This window comes from Gobius niger (assembly GCF_951799975.1).
Source record: "Gobius niger genome assembly, chromosome: 23".
Lineage (NCBI taxonomy): Eukaryota > Metazoa > Chordata > Actinopteri > Gobiiformes > Gobiidae > Gobius > Gobius niger.
In genome coordinates, this window is record NC_136874.1 from 16,106,242 (window position 1) to 16,122,396 (window position 16,155).

The window sequence follows — 16,155 nt, forward strand, 5'->3', positions numbered from 1 at the left end:
ACTTGGTGTACCTGTGAACCAGCTCTGAAGCAGCTGAAGAAACTGAACTTTCCACAGCCTTGAGCGTTTGTTCCGACTGACTCACTCAAAGCTGAATAAAGCAAGATGGGGATATTTTAGAAATCCTGCTGACAAACCTTCAAAATCTTGTTACGCCCAAGACCGTAAAGTTTGAAGTCGGAGCTACTGTAGTGGCTATTTTTATTCTAATTTTAATGCAAAACTTGCAATGTAAATGTTTTTTTTTAATCTTTGTAATTTGTAGCACTATTGGAACATTTGTATATAAACAGCATTATAACTGTAATAAATGAATGAATGAATGAATGATGATGAAAGTGATGTATTGAATAAGTAACACATCAGTAGCTATATGTGCAATGCGTCACTCAGACATTTCAATCATTACTGAATTAAAATTAGAATAATTAACTGGACATTCTATAATATGCTACGCCCTAACCAAAGGATGCCAAATATATCTTGCTTTTAATATCATAAATTATGTGTGTCCCTATTCAACACACTCAGGGTGGACTAGGTGAGTGACAATATTTACACTTCACTTCCACGTAAACATGGTCTTATTTACTTAGTATTGTACAAAGTCCATACTACTGCTTGCCTCCCCCCCCCCCAAAAAAAGACACTGCACGCAGCTAAAGCGAGAAGTTGTTACTACAGTAGTATAACTAAAACTTACTAAACCAACACAGGACCCCTTCGTCACATTTATTGAACGACACCACGGCCTCCTCTCACCACGAGCAAAATGCACAGAATAAAACGCAAAACATATGCCCCGTGTGAGGCTCGAACTCACGACCTTCAGATTATGAGACTGACGCGCTGCCTACTGCGCCAACGAGGCCTGGAGTAACAGGCGCCATCTTGGAAATATGAGGTGTATCACGTCCTGTCTGGTTTTCCCACGTCTTTTTGGTGCCTGTGCAGCCTTTGTAAGTAATACAGCCATTGTGTGTCTAAAATGATAAGTTAGTAGTTTAGTGCCACCTCTGTCTATCAGATCTAAGCAGGTTAGTTTTAGCAGCCCGTCTGTCACAACTTTAGAAAGGCTAAATTATTCCAGATAAACATAATATTTGGTAAATGCTGTTGAATAAATGAAAATCCAAAATCCATGCTTATTCTGACCTGAAAGTGGTGTGCAGAGTATCTCAGATGTCCGTAAGTGCATTTCCACATGTTGTCCGCTGGATGGCGGCAGAGCGCTGACACAGATGAGTCCTTCAGCTGGATACAGGCCCCTCCTGTCGCTCTGAACTGTTTGCTTTTACGGTTCCCCATACTGACAACATATTTACGCGAGAAAAAGTAATAAATAAGTAATAAATAAGTTAAAAAACCTTCACTACAAAAAATGTCGCTAAGCACCGAGGCCTAAACTAACATGTGCTCGGCCCTGGTATAAGTCACCGAGGCCTACACTAGTTTCCTACAGTTGCTAAAACACTTTTGTAACGTAAAGTTGAACATGTGCCTAATATTGGACCGTATTTGGCCAACAGGTCTAACCAGTTTCCCTCCGCTTGAAGTACCCACACCCACGAACACGGTGTAACAATGTAACAACTGCGCAGTAGTGATGCTAATGGTAATGGCTACACGCACAGGCCCGTCTCCTACGACCTTAAACTTGCGCTAAAAAGTTGCGAATCGTATATTATGTCACTGTGAGTAAATAATAATGACACAGCTGCGACCCGTTTGACATAAAAGCACGTGTGGCTAAACTTCTGCCCACTTACCGAGAGGATGTTGGCCGAATGTGTCCGTGCTGTGCCAGGCCGCCATGTGCTCCACGCGCCACATTCGCCTGACTTGTGTAGGCCCTGGTGCAGAAACTTCGTCAAGATTCTCTCAAGAACAAATGTGAAGGAGAACAAAGTTGAAAGAATCATCCCATCCATTGTTTTATCCGACCTGGTTGAGACTGAAGTTTTTCGCAGGGACATTTCTGATGCCTGTAAAGAGCGCGTGCTGAGCGCATCTTCCGGAGACATCAGCTCAATTAGTACTTCAGCCAATAGGAGAGAGTCAGCCACGCGCGCTCCTCATGGGTCACAGTCACTTTATAATCCAGCAAAAGAGTGAATAACATTATCATCGAGCATAAGCATCAAACTAACCAAGGAATGACATAGGCCAAAAATAAAGTTCAACAATTATATTATTTATATGCGATGGCAGTGCTTAATTTGTAAATTAGTATCATCAGGAACACTTTGGTCTGAAGTGATGGATTCGGGGAACAGGCCAGAAAATTTGCATTAGTTTTTATGTTACACAAATATAGGAAGGACACAAAGATGCAGAGTTAGTTATTTAGGCTGTTTCAAAGTAGGCCTACACATGCAGACTGCTCTCCTGTTTGCAGCTAGTCCATGGTTGTATCAGGTAAAACTGAATATATTAAAACTTTACTTAAAGTTTACAAACAGTGTTATATTTTGTGGCTCCAAACTATTTACTTGGTGGAAATGGAGGCAAAGTGACTCTTTTGATAATGAAGGTTGCAGACCTCTCGTGAAGTAGAGTGATGTTTTGAGATTAAAAACATTTTATGAATTAGTAGAGTTTAATCTTCTAAAACCATTTTTATTCAACGAAACAGGGTTCAGGTGTTAGTCCTGTGCCACTGCGACTGAGCCGCGCTGCCATTGTGGGCTAACCTGACCCGGAGGTCAGGGAAACCTGGCTGGCTGTCTTCAGAGCTCCTCTGATCCTCTGATCCTCTGCACCACCTCCTGGGTTTGTCCCTGGTACAGAGCATGGTGTCCTGCACTGGTCAGCTCCACCTCCTCCCTCCTCTTCCTTCTGCGCAGCTCCCTCCGCTCCACAACAGTCTTTCACCATCTTCTGGGAAGAGCTTGGCAGTTTATGTTTTATTCTCCAGTGAACGGCCTTTAGCCAGAACAATAGAAGGCATGTGCGGCTTAGGTATGAGTCTTGCCCGGATACCTCCTTCTTTGTCTCCTTTTTGTTCCCTGTTGCTCCTCTTGTGACGCCTCCACTGTGCTGCAGGTGTGGGGGCTCTTGGTGCCTCATCAGTGTTTCAGAAGAAAACATTTGGAGGTCTCAAATGGGTTTAGCTCATAAGCTAGCTGCTTGTTTACTTTAAAAAGCTGCTTCTTCAGGACCATTATGGACTCTTTGCAGTAAAAAAAAAATCCACCAAACCTCACAATATAGATGGTTAACTCTTGTAATAGAAATAATATGTGATATTATGCAACCTATAATCTCAAGGAACAAGAACATAGGCCATATATGTTTACAACATAGCAGACCCATCCAAACAAAATGTTCAATGCCAAAAGAAGGCCATGTTTAATAATTTAATTTCACCATGCATAAACCATGTAGAAAATATTTTTACAGCAATGACAATACTTAAAAAAAAAAAAAGAAAAGAAAAAGGACATATCATAATGCCAAAAACAATTGTCACAGATCATTGAAGGCTCACAGATCAGGTTAAGCTGACGGTGGTTCGTCTCAAAACATGGCTGACATCTTAACCTCGAAGTCAAATCAAATCAGTCAACTGACCGATGTACAGAAACAGACCAGGAAATGTACGAAGAAGACTGGTACAAAAAAAAAAAAACTTCATTCTCCGTTAAACGGCTTCACATAACAATGAGGTTCATCGAGATAAAAAGTTGGAATACAGTGTAGTCAGATGTGAGGCTACTTAATCATCAATACAAAACAAAAATAATGGCATGTTTTCTGGTCAGCATCGGAGTGCAAAGGTAGCTTTATAACACTGCGCTTAATTAGAACATTTTAGAGGATGTGCAATAAATAGATTTGTAGTGTAGGCGATGAAATAGTTGCAGATGTTTGGACATAGTGAGAAATACGCGACACTAGGTTTTAAATTGTACTGGAAAAGCAGAGAGTAGGTCCAGGTTACTTATGTCAGAGGAATGAGCGTTGTGGGTAAGTAACTGTTCATTCAACCAGCTGTCTATTGTCGGAAAGTCAATTTAACGGCTCAGTAATAAGCAAAGCCAATCTGGAAATCACAAATGAAGAAAGCAGTGCACTGTAGAAGTCAAATCAAACAGCAATGTATACAAAAAAAAAAGAGTTCAAGGCATCACTTAAAATGAAAAGTATGAACAGGGAGATGGAGTCAATGTGGTGTTGAAGCAAATGCACTTTTTCTTAACGCTTTTTATGTCTAACTATGTTTAAAAGCCACGCTGCGGAGCATGTCAGTTAGCTAATCATTGGGTATCTGTGGTATGTGGGGCTGGGAACCGTTAAAGGATGAGAAACAAAAGTCTAGGTGCTACTGGTATTGAAAAAATGAAAGTAGTTACCGTAAAAAAAACCTTCTCTTTTCTCTCCCTCAAATAAATGACTTTTTTCCCCAGTATTTTTCCCATTTACAAACCCTCCTCCCAATTTTTTCCCATTTTTTTCCATATTCTTCCCCCAATTTTTTTCCAATTTGCCCAATTTTTCCCCCCAGATTTTTGCTCATTTTTTATAACTAATATAATCCTATTTTTCCCTATTTTTTCAAATTTTATCCCAAACCCTATTTCCTCAATAACATTTTTTTTTACACAATTTGTTCTTATTTTTGCCATTTTTCATAGGTGTTTTCTGGTTCTCTATATTTGAGTATAGGAAAAAGAATCGTTCAGGTATCGGTATCGAAAACCAAGTATCGTTAAAGCACAAGTATCGAAAAAGATTCAATGGCTCCCAGCCCGACTGGTATGGGAGTTTCTGTTTTAAGGGACGTAGCAGTAACATAATCTCCTTGAATGTTTCCGCAGGGCGGCTTTGAATTTCATGGCGTTTATTGAAGCGATATGACGGGAAACTCTATCGTTCGTTTGTAAAATGATTCAACCCCTTAAACCTCAGCTTAACGGAGCACATTTTCTCCAGTTTTACACAAATCTAAAAGCTTCTCGACTGGAGAGTTTACAGCCTATAGGCCAGTGTAACGCCTAAGACCTGCAAAACTCATCTAAGCTTCTTCAGATAAGGCACTACACTGGCCTCTGTGAGCTTCTGAGTTTGGATAAACCGAAGTGGAGAAAACGCTCTCGGTTAAGACGACTGTTCAGAGGTTTTTAACTCCCTTGTTGTCAGGCAGCCCCCACATGACTCCCAAAGGCAACACATTTCTCCTTCATTCTGTCCCTAAATGTCCTTCACGTCCTCGTCCTCTTCAGAACAGCACGTCCTCGTTGGTGATGAGCGTTTCCACCACCAGTCTCTGGTATCGGATGTCGTTGAGAGCGGTCATGGCGTCCAGGTCCGGGGCCCGCATCAGCGTCGGGCCGAAGACGATGCCCAGGTTTTCGCTGGTCATGAGGTTGTCCTTCTCATAATCCGTTACCCTGGGAGACCAAAGGTGACAACAGGTCAGCTACATGTCAGTACATCATGGCTCCATGGGGGCTCAGTATGAAAACAACTAAATGCATTTGATTCTCGTAAAAGTTAGCCGTCTTCTCTCAAATTTTGAAAGTTTACAAAGCACACTGTGAACTGAATCTTGATTTTTAAAACAGTCTGATCCCAACACTTGTGGATCCTGTAGCCTGATGACTAGGGCACGGCACATGGCCATAAATGTATATCACGATATAAATGAAAAAAATCACAATAACAATATATTTGGCGATAAAACTGACACTTCACAAAAAACTCAAATGAATTTAAAGCTACATTATCCTTCTCAGTCATTCATTGACCTAAATCTGTGAGTCTTCCTCCATCATAAAGATAATGAAAGATATGGTAAAATAATATTGCTACAATAACAGCTGCACCTGCATCTCCATCACAGTAAATGCTCCTGTAGTTTCACCTTCCTGAACAGGATATGATCAGCCTTTAACCTGTTACCTGCCACCTTGGGTTTAGGGTTAGCAATTACTTACATCCCAATCTCAAAGTATTCTGACTGGAGAGCGTTCGGCCTATATGCGTTCGGCCTATATACCTCATTTGAAAGCCAAGATCTTCGAGTTTCTAACGATATGTTTGAGATCGGTGTGAGTGAAACACAACTTACAGTTAACATAGCCCTAACCCCCTGATCAGAGGGGACGGTGCGTTTGCATCATGGTTTTCTTCACCGCGTTGTTGTGGAGCCAGGCTCAGGAAAGTTAGCAAGCTTATAGTGCTACAACTTGTTGGAGTTCACCCAAGACGCAAAACCTAGGCCCTTTCCTCGTAAATAGAATCTACTGAACACGCTTCATTCATATCAATAGATTATTGACCAGAATGATACCCCACTATATCTTTTATACAGAGGGATATCAGTCTTGAACCAACGCCCTCAATTGGCGGCCCTCAAAGCTCGAACGTACAATCAGATTTGTTTATTTGCGGTTCACGAGTTGCCTCACTCATGGGACGCGGAAGTCCCTCAATCTATGAACGGGGCACCAGAGAGAGCTTTTTTCTAATCGGTGGTTAATGACCAGACGGCGGCCCTCTGCTGATTGGTTTCCTCCGCTTCCTGTTTGCTTGCGTATGCACCGCTGTGGGGTTGATGCGCTGGTACAGCAGAGAGCGCCTCCACAGTCATGTTTATGCTGATTTGAGTCACACTGAGCTCCAGTCAAACTCAGCTGCGTCTGCATTTTATATCGTCTACTTCGGTATGAAAGTTTACACCGGTGTTCAAAAATGCTACCGGTGCACAATATGATATGACCCAGTCCTACTGAGAACTAAATGGCACTTACAGACAGAGACGGCAACGTGTCATACTAAGGGGCGTGGCTTAGCCGAGGGGAACGGAAGCTTGATGGGGAATTTGAGATGCTTTCTGAAGAAAAACAAATCAAAATCGGGTCCTCGTGAAAGTTTTGACTCTGTATCTTTATTTCAGCATTTTCTATTAAAGGTAGCTTTGAACGTGGCCATTTGAGGGCGTTCCCAGAGATGCCGTCTGTATCTACCCTACTGAGATAACATTCTGAAACGTTTGGAAGTTGTTCTGACCTCTTGAGGTGCGCCATGAGGTATCGCAGAGTCTCACAGTGCGCTGGGGGCAGCAGCTTCAGAGCTTCGTGTAGCGACTCCAGACGTTTTTCCGGATCTGTAACTTCTACACACCAGAAGAACCCATTAAAGCTTAACATCCTCCGGGCTAAATGAAATAGGATCCACGGCTGAGCGTTTCTGCTGACTTACTCGCACTCTCCATGAAGCGCGGATAGGCGTCGTAGGTGATGAGCGGGATCGGCAGCTCTCGGAAGTAGAGTTTCAGGGCTCCGGTGATGATGTTGATGTCCTCGTAAACGTTTGAAGATATATCCACCTTCTCTCCATCTGCAAAGATAGATCAATGTTAGACTATTGATGTTGATTAGTATATAGTATTAAATCCTCCAGTCTCTTTCTCTGTCTCGAACACATGGAGTAAGTCAGATACAGTGTTGTTTTTGTCAACACAGACTATAACGATGGGGCTTTTCTGTGTGGAGTTCGCATGTTCTCCCCATGTCTGTGTAGGTTTCCTCCGGGTACTCCGGTTTCCCCTACCACTAAAACATGCTGCTCAGGTTGGCCCACTGCAGCTCAGGTCTCAGCCAACACCTGATCTATGTCATTTGTTGTACAATTATATAATGACAATAAAGTTCTTCTTCTTCTTAAATCTGGAAGCGATGATCAGAGCATGAGGAGAGCAGTCGCTTTTGGGAAAAGTCATGTTCACAATGAAACTTCTGCCAGCGTCTTTAGTGGTGTAATCAGAGGCTGGCGAGCCAAGTTTGGCCCATGGAGGTCGGGTGCCGTGGCTTTCTGGGTCAGTCAGCAAAGCTTACACTGCACTTGGACTGTTGGGGCAGAAGGCTCTGGCTGAAAAGGGGAGATCTGTGGGTAGCTGCTAGGGCACAGGCCAAGGTTATGACCAGCCCAGGTCGGGTCGCCTGGGTGAGGATGTATGATGTTTAACCCCTTAACTCCCACTTGAACCGAGCACATTTTCTCCAGTTTGGCTTTACCCCAGTCCAAAAGCTTCTGGAAAAAAGCTGTGAAAAAAGCAACAAAACTGAGATGAAAACAATGATGGAAATGTGACAAAAAAGTGAGAAAACATTGACAAAAATGACGAAAAATTGATGAAAAAGTGGCAAAAATGTCATAAAAATTGACAAAAAATTGACAAAAAATGACAAAAATGTGACAAAAAAATGACAAAAAAATAACAAAAAATGACCCAAAAAAAAGATAAAAATGTGACAAAATGTGACTTCTTTTTATTTTTTTTTACAAAAATGTGATTAAAATTTGACCAAAAAAAATTACAAAAAATTGACAAAAAAACTAAAAAACTAAACAAAAAAATGACAAAAATGACAAAAAAAATGACAAAAATGAGTTGAATACCCAACAAAAAAAATCTGATAACGTGAGGAAAAAGATCCTCTTGGTTCAGGCGGGAGTTAAGAGGTTAACCAGCTTAACCGGGACAAAACTGAAGTTTTAGTCATCGGTCCTGAGGCCCAGAGAGAGAGACTTTTACCCAAACTACAGTCACTGTCTATGAATCCTTCCTCACAGGTGAAGAACCTGGTGTGATCTTTGACTCTGAGCTGGTGTTTATTCCACACATTAAGAATATCACAAAGATAGGTTTTTACCATCTAAAGAACAGAGCCAGAGTCGCCCCATTCTCTCTCGGGCCAACACGGAGACGCTCATGCATGCTTTTATCACCAGTCGTATCGACTACTGTAATGCCCTGCTTTCTGCTCTTCCCAAAAAGAGGATCTCAGGTTTACAACTTTTACAAAACTCAGCAGCTCGTGTCCTGACGAAGACCAGGAGGCGGGACCACATTACACCGGTTTTAGAATTGCTGCATTGGCTCCCGTGTGTTTCAGGATCGATTTTAAAGTTCTTTTAATGGTTTTTAAATGTCTTAATGGTCTTGGTCCTTCTTATCTTTCAGAACTGCTTTTACCTTATGAACCTTCACGGCCCCTTCGGTCCTCCGGCAGGGGTCTCCTAGTTATTCCTAAAGTCAACAGGAAAACTCACGGTGAGGCGTCTTTCCAGTGTTACGGCCCTCGCCTCTGGAACGACCTGCCGGAGGAGCTCAGGGCTGTAGAGAACGTTCATGTTTTTAAGAGCAGGCTCAAGACCCACCTTTTTAGCTTAGCCTATAACTGATATTTATTTTTGCTAGGCCTATTTATTATTATTTATCAGCACCTTAGAATTAATTAAATTGCCATTTAATAGTTATTCATATTTATTTTGTATTTATGTATTTTACCTCTCGGTCGTATTTTTTATTATCCTATTATTCAATTTAACTTACGTACTATTATTTATTGTAACAATTTTTATGCTTTTCCAGTTTCCTCTGGAAATTGGCTGCTGGGGGGCTGTCTTGTGGGTGTCTGGATGGAGGTGTGGTGTTGGTGCCCTGTGGCTGCTGGGGGGCTGTCCTGTGGGTGTCTGGATGGAGGTGTGGTGTTGTCCGGGCACCCTGTGTTGGTCCCTGCGGCTGCAGCCGAGGAGCCGCTCCCGATGCAGACGGCTCCTTGGATGGTGTTTCCCTACCTGGTTTATCTGCACCCAGCCTTATCTTAGCCTTTTGTCCATAGTCTCCACTGCTTTACCTTGAGTGTGTATTGTGTATTGTGTGGTGTGTCTCTGGGGAGGTGGGTGGGGGGAGTGTGAATGCTACAATGTGTCTGTATTTTTGGAAGGAGGTGGGTGTGAGAGAATGTTTTAAATCTGTAAAGCACTTTGTGTTACATGACATGTATGAAAAGCGCTATACAAATAAAATTGATTTGATTTGATTTGATTTAAAGACCCGAAACATCCCATGAGCCCAGGAAACATCACTGAAGATGTGCCTCAGCATTGCATTCACAAAGAATGTGTCAGAGAAGATTGTTTGTCAGAAGCTTAGTAAGACCTGGCAACCGTCATTATCAGTACTTATTGAAATTGCTTTGTTGAACGAAACTGACTCAAACATTTTTGAGTTTTCATCGACTAAACCCATCACATTTAGAAATGACTAAAACGTGACTAACACTAAAGGTTTTCATCCAAAAGACTAAAACAACACTAAGTCAGCAGGCCTTATTCCACTTACCTCTGTCAAAAGCCAGCTTGACGTCTTCAACCAGCTCACTGAATCCTGATATTCTGTACAATCCCTCTGACTGAAGACCTAGCGAATGAATGCAATATAATATCAATTATTCACCACAGTAAAATAGAGGACAGAGCAGACGCCAGCCGCGCGCTCGCCAATAAACGCTGATTTGATGAAAATGGAAAACAGGGGGGCTTTAAGTGAATTCTAGCTCCAATCAAGTCCAATCACACCAAGACCGGGTTCATTGATTGGACAGATCGGGGCTCCAGTCGCTCGATCAAACCCAGCGTCCCGCGAGACATTAGGAATTCAAAGTGTGGAAACTGGAGACAATATCTTTCTTTATTGTTTTCTCTCACCTCTGGCCTCGATCTCCTGTATGCACATGTCCACCACCATGGGCCTCTTGGTGTTGTGCGCCTTGACCAGCGTGGTCAGGTCGCAGCTGTAGACCTTCTTGACGTGCCGCAGGTCGGGTTGGCAGTCGTTGGGAACCACCTTGGAGCACTGTTTGTGGACGTTCAAGCCACAATCTGCAAAAAAGCAAAAAAGACCAATCGTTTCACAGCTATTTTGGAAAATGAATGGACAGAAATGACGTAAGCGACGCCGCCTGAACCCACGCTGTTCCCTGGCGCTACAGCGGAGTATGAATCCTGAAGCGTGACACACACCGGATGAGTCAGGGAGCCCACGTACAACACAGCCATGGAAGTTTAAGACTTTTAAGACCTGTTTAAGACCTTGAATTACATCTTTTGAGACCACGGAATCCTACAGATGACTCACATTTGATGTCAATTTAAAGCTACACTGCGTAGAATTTGACCCAAAAAATTGAAATGCGAGCTTGTATTTTATGACAGATATTTTCAGCATTGAAAAATACCTCAAACTTTACCGGGAGTGGGTACGTCTCCAGCTCGTTTCCATGGAGACGTCGACTAAAGTCAGCAGAATTTGAGATTTAAACAGGTTAGGTTCCCATCCTAATCCATAAATACAGACGGCATCTCGTCATAGAAGGGGGCGTGGCTTCGCCGAGGGGGAAAATAGAATCTTTTGGGAAACACAATTTTTCACTCTTTTTAGCCATTTTCTGGTGGAATATGAACTTATTTATCACACATTAATAAAGTCCAGTGTAAATCGGGCCCATATGGATATTTTCTCACAGCAGATTGTTTTGTACAAGTGAAAAAACGGCAGTTCTAGCTAGCGCTAGCTAACCGTTAGCATTAGCCCGATGCTAACATGTAGCATTATGTTAGCATTCTCCGTTATTTATGTATTTATGGGCTGTTGAACCACTTTGCTCCTCTCCATGTCTTTGTATCTTTACTTAGTAGAAAACTATATTCATAATTCAGTGTTTGTTAAAGTAGTTTTTGAATAATTAGAGAAAGTTTACATTTTTTCAAAATTGTTTTCCCCCTTGACTGCTTTCAAACATGACCATATATGGGCGATTCCAGAGATTCCGTCTGTATCTATTCTTTGATTTCTCAGTGCAGAAATAGCATTGTCTGTGGAGCTGGTCATTAGGAGCATGTTTTGGACTGATGGCAACAGTATAGTCCAAAATGTTACGCAGTGTACCTTTAAGTAAGTCACATGTATGTATATATTTGCAAAAAAAATAAAGAAAATTGGATTTGTTTAAATTATTTCATTTAGAACCGAAACAAGCAACTGACATACCCGACCGACAACCGCCTTAACCCAGCATTTGCTCCAGTTCAGCTTTACCCAAATCGAATCTCAACTGGAGCTTACAGCCTATAGGCCTCATTTGAAAGCTAAGACAAAACTAATCATAACTTTTTGGTTGGGTGATCGACATGTTGGTGTCACAAGCGTTACTGTTGCTTTTCCGCTATTTCAACGCTTTTTCCAAGAAGCTTTTAGATTTAGGTAAAGCCAAGCTGGAGAAAATGTGCTCTGTTACTGCGGGAGGTTAAGAGGTTAAAAACACACAGTTGAAATTCAAAGAGACTAGATGCAAGTTGGACATTTTATACTCACTACTGCCACCTCAGGTCCTCCGCGTAACTGCAGTTTCTATAATAATCTCGTGCATGACAACAACACCTTTCTGAGTGACAGGGCAGGATTTTAGAGGCAGTTGTGGTGAGTTCTGAGCTCATTCTACACATTAGGACATGGAGGAACATGTAGGGGGAGGAAAATAATTTGTTTTAACATGTTTAAACTCTGTATAGTCCCTTTAAAACCCAAGACTCTTGAAAGGAACAGGCCACCGTTTGGTCGTGCTTGGTCGCTTCTACCTTCACCCCCGCTTGGCCCCATAGAGAAGAGGAGGAGAGGCTAAATACCAACAACATCTTTGTTTTTTTTGCGTGACTGAGCGCACACATAAAGACCAGACAGTTCCGCATCAACTCGTCTAAGCTCAGGTAAGAACATATCCCAATATGTAAAAAAACGGTGGCCTGTTCCTTTAAGACTCCGAGGGAACCCTGGATGTTCTCGGGGGGGGGGGGGGAAGCTGTTTGCGTTTCTCACCTGCGCACTTGACTCCCTGAGCGATGAGGCCCCACATGAAATTGGCGCAGTACTCGCACCAGTGTGGGCCCCTGAACGTGTGAACCTGGACAGAAGACAGAGGAAGCACGGGTTAGCGTTTGACAAACAGGGAGACAAATCTGGAAGTCAGTGGTTTTAGCCCTTGATTTTGTTTATTTTAGTTTAGAACCCCATGAGCTCCTGACCCCAGCTTCCATTTATCAGCTGTAAACTCAATAAATAACACTATAGCCATAGGAACATCAGAGATTTACATACGGCTTACACAAATGCCAGGTGAGCAGTATTGTATGTGTAGGTTGCATGTTCTCTGCGGTGTCCTGGGTGAATTTGAATAAGTCCCCTCATGCAAAATCAGCACTTTTCACACACACACACACACACACACACACACACACACACACACACACACACACACACACACACAATGCACACACGCACACTCTCTCTCTCACCTTGAAATTATGGACCTTCTCGTACTTGGGCGTCAGGTCGTTCTCCCTCAGCGTGGCCCGGCGCACCAGCGAAGTCAACTGCGAAAGGGCAAAAGATCGGATTGGTTGCCAGAAAGCCGAAGCGGGGGATTTGGGCTTGGGGGGGGCGGGCGCGCGGTGGAAGAACAAGCCGGCGCCGCTCGGGCTGGGGTCTCCCCTGCCGCCGCCGCCGCCGCCGTCGCCGCAGGTCACGGGCAAAGAGGGGAGCGACGTGAAAAGAGCCCCCTTCTGACCCGCGTCCTTCTTGGGCCGCCTGTTTCTGGAGCGCTTTTTCACCCGCTTGGCGACGGGCGCTTCTCTGCTCGGCATGGCGACTTTTGGAACGGGCTGAGGCTAATCTGCGCTAAATGAGGCGTCCCGTTCATAAAAAAAACAACAACAAAAAACAATGAACAGTCCAAATCAGCGAGCAGTTTCCGCGAAGTAAAGTTAAGAACGCCCTTTCCGTAACGTCAAACCAGATTCCTATGAGGCAGGAGTGATGTCTATGGCGAGGCTAATGTCCATTTTGTCAAAATCCACAAATGAAAGTAATTCCCATCCGCTCTTGTGTAGGTGAGCGCTCCGCACATGGCTCGCCGCGCGTCTTGAGATAATCCGCTTTGCTATTGCTCGGTCTAAGCGCTCGCTGGGCACCACTATAATAACCGAGGGAGGGAGAGAGAGAGCGGAGGGAGGGAGAGGAAGAGAAAGGGAGGGAGAAAGAGAGAAGGCAGGGAGGCAGAGAGGACCAGTGATGAGAAAGAGAGAGAGAGAGGAGGCAGGGAGGGAGAGAGGACCAGTGATGAGAAAGAGAGAGAGAGAAACAGAGAGAGAGGAGGGAGAGAAAGAGGAAGAGAGAAAGGAGGAAGAGAGAAAGGAGGAAGGGGGAGAGAGAGAGAAAGAGAGAAAGGAGGAAGGAGGAAGGGGGAGGAGAGAGAGAGAGAGAGGGAGGAGAGAAAGAGAAGCAGAGAAAGGAGGAAGGGGGAGAGAGAGAGAAAGAGAGAAAGGAGGAAGGGGGAGAGAGAGAGAGAGAAAGAGAAAGAGAAAGGAGGAAGGGGAGAGAGAGAGAAAGAGAGAAAGGAGGAAGGGGGAGAGAGAGAGAGAGAAAGAGAAAGGAGGAAGGGGAGAGAGAGAGAAAGAGAGAAAGGAGGAAGGGGGAGAGAGAGAGGGAGGGAGGGAGGAGAGAAAGAGAAGCAGAGAAAGGAGGAAGGGGGAGAGAGAGAGAGAGAAAGAGAAAGGAGGAAGGGGAGAGAGAGAGAAAGAGAGAAAGGAGGAAGGGGGAGGAGAGAGAGAGAGAGGGAAAGGAAGGAGGGAAAGGAAGAGGAGAGAGAAAGGAGGAAGGGGAGAGAGAGAGAGAGAGGGAAAGGAAGGAGGGAAAGGAAGAGGAGAGAGAAAGAGAGAAAGGAGGAAGGGGGATTGAGAGAAAGGTGGGATTGAGGGAGGGAAAGAGAGAGAGAGAAAAGAGGGGAGAGGGAGTGAGAGAGAAATAGAGAGAGAGAGAGAGAGAGGAGGGAGGAAGAGAAAGAAAGAGAAAGGAAGAGGAGAGAGAAAGAGAAAGGAGGTAGAGGGAGGGAGAGGAAGAGAAAGAGAGGAAGGGGAGTCTCCGAAGGTGTGTGTTGCAAAGGAGGGGGAGGGTCTGGGGTAGTAAATGGATGAATTTAACAGGTCACATTGAGGAGGGAGCCGGCCAATGACGTCGCTCGCGCTCGCATGTTGTTCATCACCTCCGTTGTCCCAGGGGAGGACGGAGACCAGAGGTGGGGGGGGGGGGGGGGGACAGAAACCAATCGATAGGCGAGCAGGGGCGGGTTGGAAAACCCACATGATAAACGTAAACACACCGGGCGGAAAAATCCATTGTTATGAAACTATAAATGTGTTAATTGATATCGAATGATTGCCTGAGCTTTTTTTCCTGCTTAAAGTGATTAACATATCGATTATTTGAACAATCCGACCGTTGCCAAGGTTGGAATGGTCAGAAAGAGAACCAGAGGCGGGCTGATATTTAGGTATTTTACAATATCCGGGACCGAAAATGATCGCCGCGGCATGCAGTATGCTAATGCTAGATGAGAAGGATGCTAAAGCTAAAGGCAGCTAATGAAGGCTGGAACAGAAACTAGGATTGGATCACCTAAAGTAATAAGATAAAATTGGAAAACAGCAGTGGAAAAGCAATAAAAACAAGAAACAAAAGGGACAAAAAAAAAGTAACAAAATGTGTCAAAAATGCAACAAAAACTCAGCGACAACGCGGCAAAAAAAGTTTCGATCAGTTTTGTAGGTCTTGGCTTTCAAATGAGGCGTTACACTACAAGTTCTCCAGTCAAGAGCCGTTTAGATTTGGGTGATGCGCTTGGTGTAAGTGGGGATTAATGATAATACAAGCAGTAAAATCAAGATTCTATTACAGCACGCATTCTAAACAATGAAACACGCACTGCTAAGCTAGTCACGGTGTACTTTTACTGCCTAATGATCACTGTATATACTCCCGCTCTTCCATCATATTTGCTGCTCTCCACTGACTTTTAACAAGAGCTCTTAAAACCCCATTATCTTTATCGCTCCCTCCGGCCCTGCGGCGACTCGCTGTAATTTACAAGCTGAGAAACTCCTGAATGAGTCCACGCCGCGTCCCCGGTGCGCTGGACTCGTACTACGAGCCCCGAGAGCCGGTCTCAATGTCACCGCCTTCCTGCTTTGTCTGCGATTCCAGAGCCCATTATCAAACGCACACAGGCGGGCCACGCGTGCCCGGGACGGCGACAGTGATGTATACGGTGCGGCGGGGGAGGCGGTCACGCGGTGCGGGTCACGCCGGGCCTTTGAGGGGGTCTGCAATATGAAGGAAAACACTATCTTCTAATGTATGGCCTGAGTATTGCGCTGGAGTGTTATTACAGGGAGGCCAAGTGAGGTTACAGCAGCGGCGCCGACTGATTTGCAATTGCGGCGCCTCCTCCGCCTCCAAACAGAGCCGCAGTG

The 16,155-nt window shown here is 44.1% G+C and overlaps 1 protein-coding gene across 2 annotated transcripts in view; it reads right to left on the reverse strand.

The window, feature by feature from the left end:
• Positions 1-5,160: 5,160 nt before the first annotated feature.
• Positions 5,161-16,155, reverse strand: part of LOC306981755 (N-chimaerin-like) — a 21,052-nt gene continuing 10,057 nt past the window's right edge. For both annotated transcript variants that reach the window (XM_079581404.1, XM_079581403.1), the window contains 7 exons: positions 13,144-13,221; positions 12,668-12,752; positions 10,501-10,674; positions 10,136-10,213; positions 7,207-7,344; positions 7,015-7,120; positions 5,161-5,393 (listed from right to left, as the gene is read on the reverse strand). In XM_079581404.1, coding sequence (XP_079437530.1) covers positions 5,222-5,393; positions 7,015-7,120; positions 7,207-7,344; positions 10,136-10,213; positions 10,501-10,674; positions 12,668-12,752; positions 13,144-13,221 — 831 coding nt within the window. In that variant the 3' untranslated portion in view covers positions 5,161-5,221. The remainder of the gene's footprint in view (positions 5,394-7,014; positions 7,121-7,206; positions 7,345-10,135; positions 10,214-10,500; positions 10,675-12,667; positions 12,753-13,143; positions 13,222-16,155) is intronic.